Source organism: Lampetra planeri, chromosome 13 (genome assembly GCF_965212315.1).
Source record: "Lampetra planeri chromosome 13, kcLamPlan1.2.h2, whole genome shotgun sequence".
Classification (NCBI taxonomy): Eukaryota; Metazoa; Chordata; class Hyperoartia; order Petromyzontiformes; family Petromyzontidae; genus Lampetra; species Lampetra planeri.
This window is the reverse complement of record NC_136119.1, coordinates 4,896,619-4,915,799: the sequence shown is the minus strand read 5'-3', so window position 1 is coordinate 4,915,799 and position 19,181 is coordinate 4,896,619. Positions and strand designations below refer to the sequence as shown.

General features: G+C 40.4%; 1 protein-coding gene across 2 annotated transcripts in view; it reads right to left on the bottom strand.

The window, feature by feature from the left end:
- Window positions 1-18,465, bottom strand: part of LOC144721955 (uncharacterized) — a 28,966-nt gene extending 10,501 nt beyond the window's left edge. Inside the window, exons 1-9 of one of the 2 annotated variants that reach the window (XM_078599931.1) lie at window positions 18,231-18,465; window positions 16,400-16,480; window positions 12,795-15,420; window positions 12,341-12,446; window positions 11,675-11,754; window positions 11,214-11,450; window positions 9,634-9,698; window positions 8,876-9,017; window positions 6,245-6,414 (exon numbers count right to left, since the gene is read on the bottom strand). In XM_078599931.1, coding sequence (XP_078456057.1) covers window positions 6,245-6,414; window positions 8,876-9,017; window positions 9,634-9,698; window positions 11,214-11,450; window positions 11,675-11,754; window positions 12,341-12,446; window positions 12,795-15,420; window positions 16,400-16,435 — 3,462 coding nt within the window. In that variant the 5' untranslated portion in view covers window positions 16,436-16,480; window positions 18,231-18,465. Of the gene's footprint in view, window positions 1-6,244; window positions 6,415-8,875; window positions 9,018-9,633; window positions 11,451-11,674; window positions 11,755-12,340; window positions 12,447-12,794; window positions 15,421-16,399; window positions 16,481-18,230 lie in introns of those variants that run through there. The other variant, XM_078599932.1, reaches the window with a different exon arrangement.
- Window positions 18,466-19,181: the final 716 nt, after the last annotated feature.

The window sequence follows — 19,181 nt, the reverse complement described above, 5'->3', positions numbered from 1 at the left end:
ATTGTACATGTAAACACGTGCAATGTATTGATGTAATCCTACAGAAATATACAATGTGCATCATACACCACCTTTCTATCACACTTGAGGACAAAATTGCAGTGTTGGCCTTCTAAAACCTTGATGCAATGAATTTTGTCATTTCTAGATATTGAAGAATTTTAGGACATTCTCTTTAAATCGATCAGTCTTTGATATAGTATGGGTATAATCAAGAATGGAAGAATAATTTCACTTCATAAGCAGAAATATTTCCTTAAGCTTCAAATCTACAAGAGATATGCTTCACGAACAACATGTGGTTTTGCACCACGACCACCCATAAAATTGGTAGCATGCTTGAATAAATGTATTTGCATACTGACAATGCACAGAAGCCCAGCCATTACATTTCCTTTCCCATTAGTGAATGCCAATTAGAATTAGCAATCTGGAATTAAAGAGCAATTTTAATTAACACATCACTCTTTGTACATTATGCACAGTGTCAATGTTCACACATTTTCTCAACTTGTTTTTTCTACTGCAGATTTGCTAGCTATTGTTATTTCACAAAGATTATTAAATTGCGTTAAATACAAAAGGTTCTTTACGAAAATGTTATATTTACGAAGTCATGTAAAAACCCATTGAAATACATCCGGAAAGTAACTATCCAAATATCTGTACATTGTATCAAAGAGGAACAAAATACATCTGTGTATAGATATTTCCAATATTTGTTTTATTAACCTTACAAGGCATATATACAGTAAAACCTTGGATTGCGAGCATAATTCGTTCTGGAAACGTGTTTGTAATCCAAAGCACTCGTATATCAAAGCACTCGTGACGCTCGGCAGACAAAGCGTATACGTCCTACTCGTATTGCAAGACCTCGCTCGTTTATCAAATTAATATATATTGAAAAAATTTGCTCGTCTTGTAAAACACTCGCAGACCAAGTTACTAGCAATCCAAGGTTTTACTGTACAGTATTTTAAAAGTTACGTGTCAGTTTAACGCGTAGGCTTTCGTGACCAATATCACCCATAATACAGGTTTTATTTGCACCCACAAATCTGGCTGACTGCCTGATGATGCGGTTGTAATTACTGGCGAAACGTACTCAGATTGCAAATGTTGTGGATTTGCTCTCCAACACACCGGTTCGTGCTGTACTAGTGACGAATTGGAATATTGTGTTCACGTGACAAAACCTTAATTGTCTGTGTTGGGTGGTGGTGGGTTTAATGACACATTTATATTTACGCGATCTAACCCAAAAACCTGTATTATGGAGTTATAATGTGTGTTGGCAGGCAGCTGTAAACGCCTCTGTTGAAAAACTAAAATGTCAAGAGCTCAACTTCTAAGCCGTTATTGTGCTTTCACTGTTTACAGGCAAAGTTCAACAACAAATAAAATATAGGTTCCACTAATCAGGAGACGGATCGGCATTTTAACATAATAATACAGAACTTGAGTGTCTTAGGATTTACTAAATAACAGCAAGACAACAAAGTGCACTTATAACCAGGGTGTTTGGTGCGGTTATAAACTACATAACATATCCATGAGACCCTTTTGCTCGTATTAAGAATTGATGTCTTATAATAGGCGTTTATTTGGCGTTTGAACATCTTAGCGCCTGTATCAACTACATAACAGATTACATTTTAAGGCAATTAAAGCAATTCGGTTTATCGGATAAAACATGGATACATGTCATGTTGTTTGGCTTCATAATATGCCTTGTAAGGTTCATATTAATGATAATAATGCGATGACCTCAACGACTGAAATAATGTCTTTAGAACTGCTTTTTAGGTTTCGTTTGTTTTCCCCCTACACCTCCGATTAGCACGGTTGGCTACGTATGGTGCAAAAGAAGTTCAACATACTGCACATACATCTATATATTATTTAGGAATAAAATGGCAATTATTATTTTTTAACCAGTGCCAACGTAAAAAAATACCTACCCTGGAGTGTCTATTAAAGTGATTTTAGAAACATAAAAAGAGTTATAGGCAAGTTTGAACATTAGAACACTACACCTCCAGCATTGCATCAGACCCCTCGAGTCAGGAATCACACTGCCCTACCATGAACATGACTAATGTGCCCAAGCACACTGCAAACAAGATCAACTGCTTTTCCATGACAATTGAAAAAAAAATCCTATATATAAAGGAAAGCGTGTTTTTACTGTATTCGAGCATTATTTGTGCTTGATTTAAATGCATGTTAGACCATGGATGGATGTTTTTTCATGGTAAAATGCCAGACAGAGCAAGCAAGCAGCAATGTCGGTCTTGTCTTGATACAAAAAAAAAACAGTTCAAATTATCCGAGAAAAAAAACGTGTCACATGTCTGGCAGTTATGTATGTGACTGTACCATTTTTGTCAAATATAATTTGCACAGCCAGGAAAATATTTGTGAAACAAGACAGATATAAAATGGAGGCACAAAGCACCGGGTTTCCCAGGCCATTGTGTATTTTTTAAAAGTGTTGTCTTGCCCCAACTTGTCTAGAGCATTTATATTCAAGGGATCCATTCAGTGCCATCCAGCATAACTATTTACACACGAATTCAGAATAGAGTTCACGATATGTTTGCCTCCAGAGATGACACACAAGAAACGTCTGCACCTCCGATAAGCACTGTCAGCTACATACGGTACAAAAGAAGTTCAACATACATACTATAAACACCCAATGCATCAATTGGTAAAAACTTTATAAGAGTCAGAGAGCAGCTATTCAGAATCAGAATATGTATTTATCCTGGAGAAACCCGATGAGCTATGAAGCTCTTTGTCACAGGGGCAAGTAAGAATGTTACTATAACAAACAATACAAAAACATGATCTATCAAAATCTTACAAGAGCGATAGCAGAGACTGCAACATAAAACGTCCTAGAAATACGCAGGACCTGAAAACTAAGTGTATGAATAATTTATACTATTTAGTAATTCTGAGTTGGCACTGAACATATTTGTCAATAACACTGTGGTCTTAAAATGAAAATATATATGTAATTGGTGACGTTTTGAGGTAATGGATCTTCTTCATAGCACACACAAACACACATTTCAAACTTCGTCTATTATAGATGTTTGTGTTAATAACAAATGAGTAAAGTTTTCACATGAATAATACGATCATTGTTGCATTATTTGTATACTGTATTCTGAAAAACATAGACCCAACAAATATTTGACAAGCATTTGATATTCAACTATGAATGGAAGTTATATTTTTAGAAAGCCATTAAACAAACATATGCACGTAGACACATTTTATTCTGCCTTCGTGCTTTGAATGGTTACATAGAAATGGAGAACATATGTTAAACATTCACAACAGACTTAATTTATTTAGCAAAAACGTACCTTCAGTGTAACGTTTGATATATAGGTCCCACATTAGAGGCTTTCGGGAGTTTGTTTTATTACCAGTAACTCGTTTTCCTTTTTTCCCTGGTTGATTGTGTCACTGAACAAGTTAATTTTCACCGTGCCATTAAACAAAGTCCCTTTCTGCCTCCAGATGGTCTCCATGGGAGCAGCCTCCCGTTACAGCTGAATGTCACTCTTTATGAGAAAAAAATCACTGTTCACACAAAGCCCTTCTGTTTACAGACTTTTATGTTTATTCCATTAATTTAACATTCTGATTTCTTCCGCACATTTCAATTAGGGCCCAGCAGGCATATAACATGCATTGATTTAATGATTGCAATAGATGCTTATATTCAAGATACACGTATTAAATTGCGCATCTAAGAATCGATATTTACTATTTAAGAACATTTAGGCTTACGGAACAAATTAAAATGTACGAAATAATGTTATGAAAAAATAAACAATGCAAATTATATGGTAAAATGAGACGAAAAATTGTCAATTTTTGAATCAAATCAACTCATCACATCACTACATGGATAAACGCATTCCTGCGGAGGGAGCTGGTAGGAACGTTGGGTTGCTCGGTCAATGGCCAGGGTCAATGGCGGCGTGGTGTATTCCGCAAATATGCCCGACTGTGAGGGCGGGCACAAGCCGGCGTGAGTAGGTTAAACGTTGAGTTTTATAAGGGCACCACGGGGTGACCAGCCCCTCCCCACCCTCCCCACCCAGCCTCTCCCCACCCTCCCCTCCCCACCCAGCCCCACCCTCCCCACCCAGCCCCTCCCCACCCTCCCCACCCTGCCCCTCTCTCCCCACCCAGCCCCTCCCCACCCTCCTCTTTTCACCCAACCCCACCCCTCCCATTTTTGGATGCACGACGGACGGACACAATAATCCCCTGTGGGCTGGTGTAACCAGGAGGTTCCTACCAGTATTATTCCATGCCTTGTGCTCAGTATGTAATGTACACGGTAGACATGCAAAAATTTGTTGCAGCTGCATGTTATATTTGGCAGAGGAACGAGAGAAGCTGAATACAAATACTTTAGGACGGAGGTTGTTTTTTCTTACATCTGATTAAGTTATTTCTGTGAACTTTGTGAATCAATTCGTAACTTCAGTGTGCTCTTCCATGTCGCAGTACATCTTTATGAAAAGGTCGTTGCAAAACACATTCTCTTATTGCTAGACAAACTCAACCTACATGAATTTGTAAGCACATATTTTATTGCCAACAAGGACATTGAATTGATTTTGATAACGTTGAAGTGTTATGCAGAACCAATTATTACTGGCCAAGATTAGTTAGAGAATCAATTGAAATTTAGAAGAATTCAAGTAATTTTTATCGCTGTGATAGCTATAGACTCAGCGCAGCTTGGAAGCGTATTGTTAAGTAATACACAACACACATTGCAATTCCTTACAGGTGAGTCACATGCTAAGTGGTGGATTACTGATATATTACATAATTGCATACACCCACATCTCCACCTCTGATCTCGAATCCTGATGGAGTTCAACAATGATGACGTCATTCTGCACGATTTAAGACTGGAAGCAGGTGGATGGCTTCACTATTCTGGCAAATCGCCCGAAGATGCTGGATGTAATTTCCAGCGAAACGTTGTACTACTCAAATTGTAATTGTTGTGGATTCACTCTTCAACACACCGGTGGGCTAAAGTAGTGAACTATTTGTCTTTTGTCAACGTGACACATTTTTTACTGATTGGCCGTGTCGGGTGGTGGAGGGATGCGACACATTTATAAATAACGCAATCTAACCCAAAAACCTTTATTATGGACGTATTTCATAGCAAAATAATGGGAATGAACACATGTCATGTTTTTCCAAATCAATTTGTGAAGATCTTAGAACCAGATCAACACGAGACTTATTAGTTAATTACGATGTTATTAAAGCAGGTTCTAATAACATTTTATCTGTAATTATTGCTTTTCATTGCCCATTGATCTAAATCAGTATTCTAATTATTCAGTGTGCTGCATTAATAATATATTATTTCTGCTTTCTTGACAATCTTTGATAATTGAAACCAAATTAGCTCCAAGCTTTTTCATAAACCACAGGGGAAAATGATGCTTCACTCACAGGACTTTTTTTCTCTAAAGGTCACCTTCCACTCCATCAATACTCAGCAGAACAAAATATTCAGCTGCAATGGCGGAGCAAGGATTTTCAGGTAGGGGGGGCAACCCCTCCAGCAATGAAGAATGATATAGTTGTTAGTAAGTAAGGACTTGTGCCTTGCTTTTTATTCGACGCGTGTGCGGCAATAGCACAGCCATCGATCGAGAGCCAAATTCGAACCGTGTGTGATCGGCATCGCGCTTTCAGGGAAGCCGTGTACTGTATACGCAACTGCGCACAATTCTGTGAGTCCCTTATAACTGCTTTGCCGTTACTTATTGCCAATTATGGACTCAAGACTATTGTCCAATCATCTCTTAGAGTCCCTGGTACATAATATGTTACACGGGCAGTGGGGGTCACAAAATGCCGATTTATTACTAATAACCCCAATGATCCGATCGAAATTAGGGATTTCGATCGGATCATTGGGGGGGCATGTGCCACCCCACCCCCCCACTGGCTCCGCCAGTGTTCAGCTGTGTATGGAGCCGCTTACTCGTGATCCAGTGTTTAGAAGCTAGGGTTCGTGGAGCACCTTTGAGATTACTGGGCATTTGATAATTCTGCAAAGTGGGTTTGTAAACTTTCCGTGCAAACTTTTCAGCGTTATCCCATAATAAGCATGGAAGAAGAAGAAGGCGGCAGCGATTATTTTCATGTCCGTGCCAGGATTGTGTATACTCACCGTGATGCGGTCCCCACACTGCTTGAAGAGGGCTCGCAGGCCGGCCGCGGTGACGGTCCCCCGCGTGTCGCGACACCTCGTCAGGCACAGGCCCTCTGGGCGTCGGCGCCCCACGCTGGTCAACCACGCATCGCTCAGCCGCACGCTGCCCTCAATCCGCACGGACCTCCCTGTCAAAAGACGCATGTGCAGGGCACCGCCGCACACACTCATGGCTGTGTCCTTGCCCAGGGGCTTTCTGCTAACATTGTGGGTATTCTCTCAAGTGTCTTTTTAAATCCTTTATATTAAGTTCGCTTGCTTGCTTGCTTAGGACCGTGCAAATCTTTCGGTCGTTTTTTAACCCACTTCCCGTGATCCAATCGAGCTGACATTTTGCACACAGACTCGTTGTGCGTGACAATGCATTTTCGTGAATTTTTTTTTTTACAAAATTTTACACTGTTTAGGGGAAAAAAATAAATATTTAATTACCAATTGCTTAATGCTGGCAGACAATCATCTGACCCATAGGTGGCAGCCATCTCAAGCCAGAGGACGAGAGGACTCTAGCCGCCACGCATATAAAGGATTTAGAGTGAAAAACTTTGTTTTTACGGGTAAATTTTTTCAAAGTAATTTTGGATGGCATATAAGGTGTACAATGCTGAGAAATAGATTTACACATTGAAGTAATGAAGACAAAATAGGTCTACATGTATAAAATGTATGAAATTTAAGCACACATGATAAATAATTGCCACTATTTAAAACCAATTTTGGTTGACATTACATTAGATTAAGGTTTTTGAATTGAACACAGCTATCAGGGAACGCTTTACGAGTACTCATTTTAAATCATTAATGCTGTGGAAAATATGGCAATGAGTGGGCTGTGTAAACGCTCATACTTGAGTGAAATTAATCATCTCCACCAATTCAATGAGATGGTAATTTTGTTTAATCATATTAAGGTGACAATGATGAACGCAATATTACAATTTAAAGTTCAGTCAAGGTTCTCTTTGGAAGTTGTGTTTTGTTCTCCAAATGAAATGTAAATATCTTATTTTCAGAGACTGAATGTGGCTATTGTTAGTCGTTGATAAATAATATAACTATTTCGGTTTCAAATATCAGTGGAGCAACTTTTTTTGGTTAAAATCAGTCAATGTTTATAACATATGGAGGTCGCTGGATGGCTCAGACTTGAGTGTACTTAGGTGGCATTGTTGAGACTATTCAAATATGGGCATCCACCAATGATAATATTATTCTTTAGTGGTGAGCTGCATTTTTCCATCCCAGTCATCACAGTGATTCCAAAAACAATCACACTACTTTTGTATATTTTTTACTTAAATTGGAAACGGTTTAACCATTGAAAATTAAAGGTTTTGGTTTGACTGCTATGAATTGAACATCTCTAGCGCATGACATATGGGAAATTGCATCGCCCCTAAGATTAAAGAGGGTTGAAGGCATTTCAAAAGTAGTTGTTTTACCACCTTCTGTAAAGAGGGGTGATCGATTGCTCTACCAGAGTTAATAATTAATTTTTGTTTGATGTCAGCAGCACAAATTAGTTTAAAAACTCTGCAATCACACATTATGTCAAGGTAATGACACACATGGACATTAAATGTAATCTAGCATTGGGAAAAACATGGCTGACTTGTTTTACTTCAGCCTGTGAAATGTGTGTGCTTGGGTATTCAGTATAGAGACCACATTGACAAGGGGGTCCAAAGTATGTGGGTTCTTAACCCTGATCTCAGCACTTCTGATAACTTGTACAGAGAACGTCATTCAAACAAATAAGGGAGCAGTAATTCAGAGGGGACGGCCAGTCAGCTTACAGACGCACGTTCTACAATAATATTTAATTTGTTTTTATGCCAGTATGTTAATCAGTTAAATATAATTCAAGCTAAGCATTGGTGACCGAGCAAGCCTGTGACTACGTGTTATGCAGAACAAACTGTGAATTTGGGTGAAAAAAAAACCCCTCGATGATTCTTACAATGATCACTTTACTTCTATGGTAAGACACTGCATGCAAACGTAAAATACATGACAGTATAATACATATTGGTGACAAGTGATAATTCCTATACATTCTAATAAATATATAGTTAACATAGAAAGCAAGATAAAAAAATATATAAAATGATGTACTTTGTATATTCCTATACTGAGACGTATTCTATCCACTGCTGGATGAAGGCATCCCCAACCCTCAACTCTCATGATCTTGTGATATAACAATCCATCTGTCTCCTGCACAAAAGCTGATTTTATCACTTTATTTTCACGGTGGACACCCTATTGGGCGTGCTCCTCCTGTAGCTGCCACTGTCATTAGTCTTGATCAACAGCCATCGTCCACCCATTCTAGTGACGCATCCTGCCCAAGTCCACTTAATTTTCTTAACAGCCAATATGTCTAGAACTTGTGAATGTTTTCTAATCCACACATTGCTCTCCCTGTCTCTCTGTAAGGGTGTAGCTCTCTACGGTTTTTGCTTTCTTCTCAGATTTTGTTCCATTCCATATACAAAATATTTTTAAACATTTTTACAATTATGCATTGTACAGTGAGCATTTTGTTTTATGAAGTGTCACTGAAATAAGACCCACGAATGCACCTACAGAGGGACTGGTCAGAAGTCAGGCGGTTGAAAAGATGGCAGGTGCAGGCAGCTTGTGTGAGGTCACCATGTGACAGGAAGGAAAAGACTCGCAGCCACAGTTCCTCAGGTAGGTAAATCCACCTGGGGATGCAACCTGCACCCTGCACATCACCAGCACAGGATATTCAGCACCAAGCAATAATGTAATTCGTTTATCTGGGAGAGATTCACCAGTCTCAAGAAACATTTTCAGAATGGTCCTGCATTGGAATGTTCAGTTAACATCGTTTTTGAAGGTGTTTTGTGAGTGTGAATGAGGAAACCAATAAAACTCACATATCGGGAGGGATAACACTCACATGGTCCCACTTGCTATACAACCACTAAGATTAGGAACTGTGGAGTTTAATTAATCTACATGATCCAATAATGTGGATATGCATCTCCAACAAGAAAACCATTCCAGTTTATTTTAAAATTAGGTATTTTTGAAAGGATAAAAAGAAATACACTTTTCGTTTAACAATGTAAATTTTATTCAGTATTTGTTTTTTACAATTACAAACATGTGAAGGTGAGTGAAATAACTTTGTCAAAATCCCAGGCGCCTCGTGATTGTCACAGTATTTCTGTATGCACTGGATGTTATAGACTATGATATACTGTGTGTTCAAAATCATGACAGGAGATGCTGCTTTGTGAAATACCTGTTTCTTTATATTATTTATGTTTCTTTTTTATGCTATCGAATGCAATATATATTTACATGTATCTCACCATTGTGGATGCGGCTGTATAAGCCTGGGAGTCAGAATTGTTTGCCATCCACTCGGTAATTGTCCCTTAATCCACATATACAAATACAGAAAGTAGCACAAAATCAGAACTGCATTGCCAATGTTATTTCCTATTTACCACACTATGATTGACTGTCACACATGCGCATTACGACCACCGCCACTCGCAATGTTGCTTCCTCTCATAATCGTGAATTGCGTGTGCTCACGAAGATCCTGGTCAACTTGTTTGGCCTTTCCTTAAATCTGTAACTTGCTGACCCGCCCCTACTGGACATCTGGAAAAAAAGAGCTTCACAGCTCATCGGATTCCTCCAGTCTAAATAAAGATTCTGAATTAAATTTTGTGGAAGAGTAGGCCAAAATTCCCACTAAAAGGGCTATTTAGAACTGTATTCTTAGGTTTTTTCCGGTAAAGTCACGTAGGTAAAAAATATAAATTAATAAAAGTAAAATAAAAATAAAATAAAAATCACGACGTTTCGGAGGCAACACAAGCTTCCGTCTTCAGGTGGAACCGTCACAGCACGATAGCTCTATCAAGTGAGATAAATTCGAAGAAAACAGTCCTTGTATATATACTGGTTGAGGCTGGGAGGAGCCAAGGTAGGCCCTGAATATTTTTATTTATTAATTTTAATTTTTTTACCTACGTGACTTTACCGAAAAAACCTAAGAATATGAATCCTTGCAGTCACGAAACTTCAAATCTAGAAATATTTAGAACTGCATCGAGTGGAGGCCCTTCCATCAGCAGTGGTGGCGAGAGCAAGCAACAGCAGTACAGCGATGTACCTTTACCATAATTCCATTTACAGGGCGCAATGTGTTGTAAACGCATTAATCAGACATCAGAGCAGACTTGAAAGTGGTATGCTGGTCCTCTCTGCTATGTGGTGGGCACTGCATGGTAAACGATCCTTCAGAAAATATGCACAGACAGTTGTCGTTACTGTAAGGCTGCTAGATAGATCCAATTACTGAAATGCATGCTTATTGTATGCACATACTCATGTAATCATCAGGTTTCACAGCCAAAACGTCTTTGTTATTTGCCACAACCGGTGCGAGTGAATTCTCATAAACACAGGAGTGATCACAACTGTAAAAGTTCACCATTACTCTATAATTATAAATGTAAACATTGTTACAGTATTGTATTTAATACTTGTACAATACCATCCTATAAAATTAGACTGAACTTATATTTGCATACACACTATACGAGGCATATTGTATTTGTACCACACGGCGATTACACTGTGCCAGCATAGTGAATCACATAAAGACAAAACTCTGGGAAACAAACAGGGCTGCCTGACAACATTCTGAATGAGTAAACAGACCTCAAAGTTAGTAAGGGAAGCCATTAAAGCACTCCAATAATCCAGTACGTGTTAATCAATCAATATAATAGCACCACGAGAGTGCTGATAATGATTTTAAGCTTCAAACCCTGTTAGGCAGCCTGAGACACATAGCCTAACAGGTAATTGTTTTTTTATTTTCTTAGATTACATCTGCCTGTCAACACACAACTCTGTTCCAGCATTAACGTACATGCATTTTTCGCCTTCATAAACGAAGAGATAGTTGACAGTTGATGCTCATCGGAGATGCTGTCACCCGCAGGTCGGCTACTGACTCTCTTCACTGCACCCGCACCCTTGCTTCCAAGAGTGGCATTGGAGCTGGCCGGCCTCTGAGGCAACGGTTTCAACGAGTCCCACACAGCTCTCTGATTCCCGACTTGCGACTCACAGGAGGAAGCGGCAGTGGGACCCTTAGTGCCTGTCACTGTTGTTTACAGACACGTCCACATTAGGCACACAGAAGTCGAATATACATTGATGGAACTTATGCTGTATTGTTTTACACATTAGGCATACAGAAGTAGAATATAACGTTATGGAACTTCTTAAGTTGTATTGTTTTGCACAATCAGGAAATTAAAAACAATTGCCTGGAATAACAAGTTTAGTCTACGGTGCCCCAAAAATACAAAGGTCTGGTGTTCTTACATGGCGTTGATTTTTGTGAAGTAGTTGTTACTTGATGCAGTAGAATGTTTGCTGTTGCTGGTCTGTTTCTAACTGCTGATCTAAAATGTGAAAATAAGAACAATTACAAAGCCATTATTATACAATGTTAATGATGCAAAATGTAACGTTTTTCAGAATGAATAAGTAATTTGCTTGTTTACGCAGCAAATAGTCAACATGTATTACCTATAAAGGGGCATAGCATTTGCAGTTACATTCTGCCAATCCAGATTTGTGCTGAATGCAATTCACTTTGCAGGTATCGATCTTTCAATCTAGAAAAACCAAAGCCCATGGAGTTTAGTTTGTTCACTGTGATTTGTGGGATTCCTTTTACCCAGTAACAATGAACAGAAATCTTGACATGCATGTGAATAAGAGTGCCCAATGCAAATTGACTTTAGGACGAAACATGTTGTCTCTAACTGAAGAAACTGCCATTATGCTTACAGCTGAACAACACTATCCATTATGGTAAAAGCATGCCTGGATTGTGCAACAGACCCACTTTTATGTAGCAGTGACACACATGAATGATACTTGACATAAATGATTCCACTTTTTTATCAACTGTGTAGAACAAAACTGTATAATGCTAATAGAGTATATTATATTAAACTCTAAATAATAGTGTGATGTACTTACTTTGGTTTTAGTTCTCCACTTTGGTAGGTTGACCAATCAATGCTAGACCTGTCCCAGTGCCTCCTGTAGCCACTGCGTCTGATAAATTCGGTGGTCTTGCTTTTTCCTACAAATACATGGAAGCTACAAGATTACATATGCATTCCAATGAAATGTACAGAACTGTAAAAAGATTAATAATTTGTCAGTTTAAACCCTGTTTTGATGGCAAATACTTTAACAATAAAAATATAACTGGATTTGAAGTTTTCGTGACTGCAGGGATCCATACTCTTTGGTTCTTTTGGTAGTCACGTAGGTATAAAATAAAATAAATTAAATCACGACGTTTCGGGCGCTACACAAGCGTCCGTCATCAGGTGGGACAACCACAGCAACAAACTATTGCTGAAGCAATTGCTGAACCAAAGAGTATATAAATATAACTACAATGTGTTAAAGATTAAGTGTTTACCTTGTATTTTACTTTTTCTGAGGTTGCTGCCATCACTTGATGTAAGCTTCCCATTTTCTTGTTTCATTCTTGAAGCCTTTATTCTCGGATGGGAGGATGGTGTAGGGCATGCCAGTGATTGCATTTTTTTACTCCACTCTGCACTATTCTCACATCTTCCCTCTCCCTCGTCTGATCCAGGTCTGTTGGAATCTTCATTTAGCTGATCAACCACTGCCTGCTTCACATAAGAGCCTTCATCCGAAGAAGTGTCAGAGTTTATATCCACATTAATTGATCTAAACTCTGCCTGTGGTAGATATGAAAGAGTTGAAAAGGATTCTGCAAATTTCATTACCGGAGCCTTCTCAACTTCGCTGGACTCGGCTACTGCTTCCAATTTACTGCGGCTGAATTCTGCAGGCCTCCTCGAAACAATGTTCACAACACCTCCAGATTCCACATCCCAATGATCCCTATCCTGGCTGTTGTTAAAACATTTACGATGGATTTTGTCATCTTTATCAGTATTCCTTTCTGAATCGACATGTTTATCAAGCACATCATGTAAGAACACATTACCGAGATCTGGTGAATATATTGCTTCCCGTTCACTAGCCAACTCTGATGATGCATTGTGCACATCATCTCTTTTTGTTTGACCTTTTGTTGACTTCACAGAGGTCAGAATAGGCGCATGAATCACTGGTGATGAATTATTGTGGCCATGTTGCTTTCCATTTTCTGTCTGGTGTTGGCGAGCCTCTGTTAAGCTATTATCACATTGACATATCTGAGAACCTATATCATTACCTTCTCTGTTGCTCTCTTGATTTTCTTGGATTCTCAACCTGTCTAAATGTTTTTCAATGCTCTGTTTGTGCCGTGCTGACTTTAGACTTTTCGTGTTGATGCTTTTTTTAGATTTCCTAGATGTATCCAATGAGCTGCCTACATCTTGGTCAAAGGACTGCAAAACAATCTTTGACGCTATTGGTAAATTTGGGCCAGTGTCCTCACCACGCATAAAAAAATGTTGAAGACTTTGATTTTGACTTTGACACCAATCTTCAGTGGCATCTTTATAACTGGGTACCATATTATTAAAGGATGAGAGATGGCTTTCTGTGATGCCACTCGTACATTTATATATTTTCTCACCATTTTCATTCATCTCTGAAGTTATGTCATCCCGAATATAAAGTTTATCGTTATATGGGTTCTCATTGACAGAACTAATGTCACTTTCAATCTCATTTGCCATAATATCAGAATATCGAAAGCAATACTTGACAGGGATTCTGTCAAAATGTTCATCTTCAGGATGTGGGACCATTAGATCACTATGTCCATTATCTGTAAAACGCTCACATGCAATATTTTGCATCACCACAACAGCATTGTCCTCATCATCACTAGAATCGGTTAGTTTCTGATAACTATTCTGTAAAATGCATTTACTATTTTCCTTCGAAGTGTGCTCATCCTCTACATGTTCCACACATAGAGATGATTTGCTGACGAAAGCATTTCCATCAAAATTTAAATCTGGAAAAGTTTTGGTCTCACCTACCTCTTGATTAAACTTTCTTGGTGAAGCTAAAAATGGGGTTTTCATTTGTTTTGTTTCCAATGACCTAGAAGGAGGAATATCTGCCCGAAATTTAGATTGACGGTTGCTATCACTTTCATCAAAGCTGGTATTGCAAACGGACTGAGATGAATATTTCTGAGAATGTAATTTACCACAGCCATAATTTCCATCATCTACTTGTGTGGTGAGCAAAATATCTGATTTGCTGTTACATTTTAGCATACCATCACCTTCTTTTACACCAATGTGGATGTAATTTTTTGATAATGGTGAACAATCATCTCCATTTTCTGTGATTCGTGAACCAAACCCTGTATTAATACATGAAGGCATCTCCAATTGTCCCGCATTCAAATCGTGATTTGAATTTACCCTTCTCAGCTGCCTATGTTTTAATATCTTACTTGCATAGTCAAGGACATGCCTCAATTTTTGTGTCTCAGAGACACTATTGTCTTCTAATATGTGATGTAAATCTGAATCATTAATGAGCAGGTTCTGGTTTGCTTCAGCTCCGCGCTTAATAGATATGTGGGGATGATCTTCTGAATTACAACCAAAAGCTTGCACAATTTGATAAGATTCTTCTGTAATGGGGTCTTCTCGGGCAATACTATTAATTTCACTTAATAACCCACATTTCGATGTTTCATTGTTAAGCATGTTCGAATCAATGTCTAAGTGTATAACTGCACTTTTGCACTGAGAATCTGACAGACGGTCACTATTGTATGGGTTATCTACTTGAATAATTTCATGCCTCAATTGATCACCTCCTTCCAAGATCGTTTTGTCTAAATTAGGTTCAAAAAAGGATTCAGTATTACTTCCTGAACATTTATCAATTGCTTTTTGTGCTGGTTTCTTGCATTTGTCTGCCTGTGGAGCCTGCATTTTTTGTGGAGCTGTCGTAGATTTCAGCATCCTGTCATAGTAGGCAACTCGCTTTGATCGTAGACTTTTTACATCTCGAGTCCGGGGTGTGTCAGTTTCAAGGACAATTTCTGCCTGCAACCGGCGTAAAGTCCGTGCTGTGGTAGCTCCGTTCTGCATCTGCAAACAGGCAACCAATAAAATATCCGTACAGTACTTTATTGACTTGAAAGATCAAGTTGAACTTTCTGTGATGTCAGGTTGCTTATTGGTACGCTCTACTTATTTTCCAAAGCACTTTTGCAAGTGGTATTAATATCCATGTTGTCATGTCATTTTAACCAAATGCTTGATCTAAGAGATTATGACAAAATGCACTCAAATGTCACGTAGGGAAATGTGGAGCCATGGCTTGTTTAAAGGATGATGCTTAGTGAGTGGGTGGAAACATCAATAAAGGTTAGATGTTTTAGCAGTACCTCACTCACCCCTTAGCAGTTCACTGTCTTTTGAATGTCAGTGTGCTGAGCATTATTTCTCAAAATGTGCTTTTAAAAAAATTCTAGAGAAACAAAGACACCAAAAACAACCTACTGCCAAAAAGAGCAAACTGTTTATTCTTGGTTCTTTCGGTAAAGTCACGTAGAAGGGAAATAATAAAATAAAAATATAAAACAATAAAATTCTCACGACGTTTCGACTGCAACACAAGAAATCATCATCAGGTGTGAAATCCACAACAAGAAGATTTTCTTGCAACACTGCAACACAAGCAATCGTCATCAGGTGTGAAATCCACAACAATAACATTTTCTTGTGAAAAAATTCTTGTTGTGGATTTCACACCTGATGATGATTGCTTGTGTCAGTCGAAACGTCGTGAGAATTTTATTGGTTTATATTTTTATTATTTGCCTCCTACGTGACTTTACCGAAAGAACCAAGAATATGAATCCTTGCAGTCACGAAAGCTTTAAATACAAATTTGAATGTACTGTATTGTCATTTGTGTCACCTACAATAAGAAAACAAATGTTAATTCATTAGGAATAGTCCTAAGAATTCATCAAATGAAGCCTCCATACGTAAGCAAAGATATAACAGAGCTTGCATACTTCAGCACATATTTGTGAATGCACATGTAACGTGGCTCACGCACCTTCGGTGACCCATTGGTTGCAGCAGATGAAGCCATGTGTCGCGAAAGGTCTGTTATGCTCTGAAGTCAAGCATAACAAAACTGAAAGACAAGGTTTGCATATTTTAGGCATGTCCTCAAAACAGCTTTAAATTGTATATGTACTTGAATTTCGGTGGCCGAGGCATGTCAAGTTTAAAGTTTAATTTATTAGGTACCTGTATAGCCCGGTGAGCCATGCGGCTCTTAAGTCGCGCCTCGCCCGTCGCCACCACTGATGTCCTCTACTGACTATTGTATGTAGAGTGTGTAGACAGTAGATACTACTATTGTATGTAGGTTGTGTATGCATATATACAAAATACATTTATTTTGGGGGGGTGGGAAGTGAAAACAAATTGGGGGGGGGTCGACAATTTTTGTAAACATTTTGGATCATCTTTTTACCGCCACATCTGGGGGGTGGGGTCCACTTTCTATAACTTTTTGATTCAGGCCTTTTGAAAGGCTCCTATAATTTAGTTGACGGACAAACGCAACGGCGGGATTTTAGAATAGATTTTAACACATTCCTGCGGAGGGAGCTGGTAGGAACGATGGGTTGCTCGGTCAATGGCCAGGGTCAACGGCGGCGTGGTGTATTCCGCAAATATGGCCGACTGTGAGGGCGGGCACAAGCCGGCGTGAGCAGGTTAAACGTTGAGTTTTATAAGGGCACCACGGGGTGACCAGCCCCTCCCCACCCAGCCCCACCCCTCCTAACCCCCACCCAGCCCCACCCAGCCCCTCCCCACCCCTCCCAGCCCCACTCTTCCCACCCAGCCCCTCCCCACCCTCCCCACCCAGCCGCTCCCCACCCTCCCCTCCCCACCCAGCCCCACCCAGCCCCTCCCTCCCCACCCAGCACCTCCGTGCATGACGGACGGACACAATAATCCCCTGTGGGCTGGTGTAACCAGGAGGTTCCTACCAGTGTAATCCCCAAGCTTCCCAATGCAGTGAATGAATAGACTAAAGAGAATACAGTAAAGAGCGCCACCTCGTGTCTCAAAATCATATAATACGAATACCACGTTTAATGAATTTTAATGCTCTGCTGGGCAAAGTCCAGTCAAACGTCTTTATTGTTCATCCTTACCAAAGTGAAGTTACGTGGCTTAGTCTAACCTTAAACATGACAATCACTTTCAGGTTGGCGAAGCTTTTGCAACCTCACCGGGTACTGGTCACCAGAACTCATGATGGATTTTAAAATAAAAATGTACTTATGTTATTGTAAGAATTAGCATTTTAACGCATGCAATTACTGCATTACTGTAGTTAAACAGAATTTACAACCTATTGCAAATCCACTGCTGTATGAAGGCCTCCCCACAACAGGTGCATGTCATTTATTGAACCAAACCCTCACCACGCTGGTCAGTGCTGGTTGGTGAAGGGGCCCAGCAGGACCGCTTCAGATGTCACTCGTGGCAGCTGCCGAACCAGAGCGCGAATATTCTCCCCAAAATATGAATTTATCGTCGTCGTTGTTGTTGTTTTCTATCACAGTACTAAGCACAGGCCCAAAACGTCAAGCGACCAGCAACGAACGGCACTCTATAAATGTTGTAACACGTTTTAATTGAATGAACAGGGTTACTATACGAACTTTGGATGGGTTGGGGGGGGGGAGGAGACGATGGGAGGGAATTCGAAAGCGGCGCAATTGCCATCAAAGAAGGAGCAAAAAAAGCGGAGGGGAGTGCGAGTGAGCGTTTAAATGAGTGAGCTTGGTGAGATAATGAGATAGTGTTTATAGTGTGAGTGAGTGCACAGGTGGGCGAGTGATGATTGTTGTTGTTGTTGTTACCTGCAGTCGTCCTCGTTGTTGGTGCTTGAACAAAGTTTGCTGGATGTTGCCGACAGGCCCGGCCGACCGAGTCCTCAACGTAGGCGGAGGAACCAACAAGTAACCAAGGTAGCAGTAGTAGTAGTACCAGCGACAGAAAGGTTATGTTACTAACTACTGATACAATACAACGCGTTCGTCAAACCTCAAATACATGCGCGCGTCCAGAGGCGAATGAGAGAGCGCCCCCTAGCAACCGCATTTCCCAAGCAGCATAGGCAGCCTCGAACACACGTGTTTTTGTTCCCGTACGCGGATTGGTCGCGGGTAGTAACACGCGGACCGTGGGGACCAATGAGAAGGCGTCTTGCGCCGTGGGGGGATGGGGTTGGGAGGGGAGGAGTGACCTATCCGCGCTAAGAAATGTAGTCTCCATGCAAAGTGCTGGCGACGCCGTTGCCGAGCAACCGAGCGCGCGAGACCACCAAGCTCCACCCCCCCACTTAGCAACGCCCACGTGGCCACTGCTCGAGGGGAGCTTGCCAGGTTAGAGGGATTCCCCCCCCCTTCTCCAGGTGTTGTCAATGGATACAGGCGGACGCGGGGCGGGGGGACGCGGGGCGGGGGGGCGCGGGGCGGGGGGGCGGGGGGGGGGCTTCGTTTCGACACCGGTTGTCCTTCACTCGTTTTCGAATCGGTTGTTGTGTCGGGGGTCGGGAGGTGCACTTTCGCCGATAGGACATCAAGCGTGCGGGGCTGCCCACCACACATTTGAGAAACACGGTTTTGAGGAGGGAGTATTGTGGGGTGGGGCGCAATCAAGGCCACCAGGGAGCGCCAGTGGCCCACGGGCCTTGCGATGAAGAACACCGAATTCATATCCACCCGAGACAATGATCTAAACCAGGGGTCTACACTATGAGACCTCCATTACCAGTGGCAAAACATAGTAATAGGTTTTCACCCTTTCAA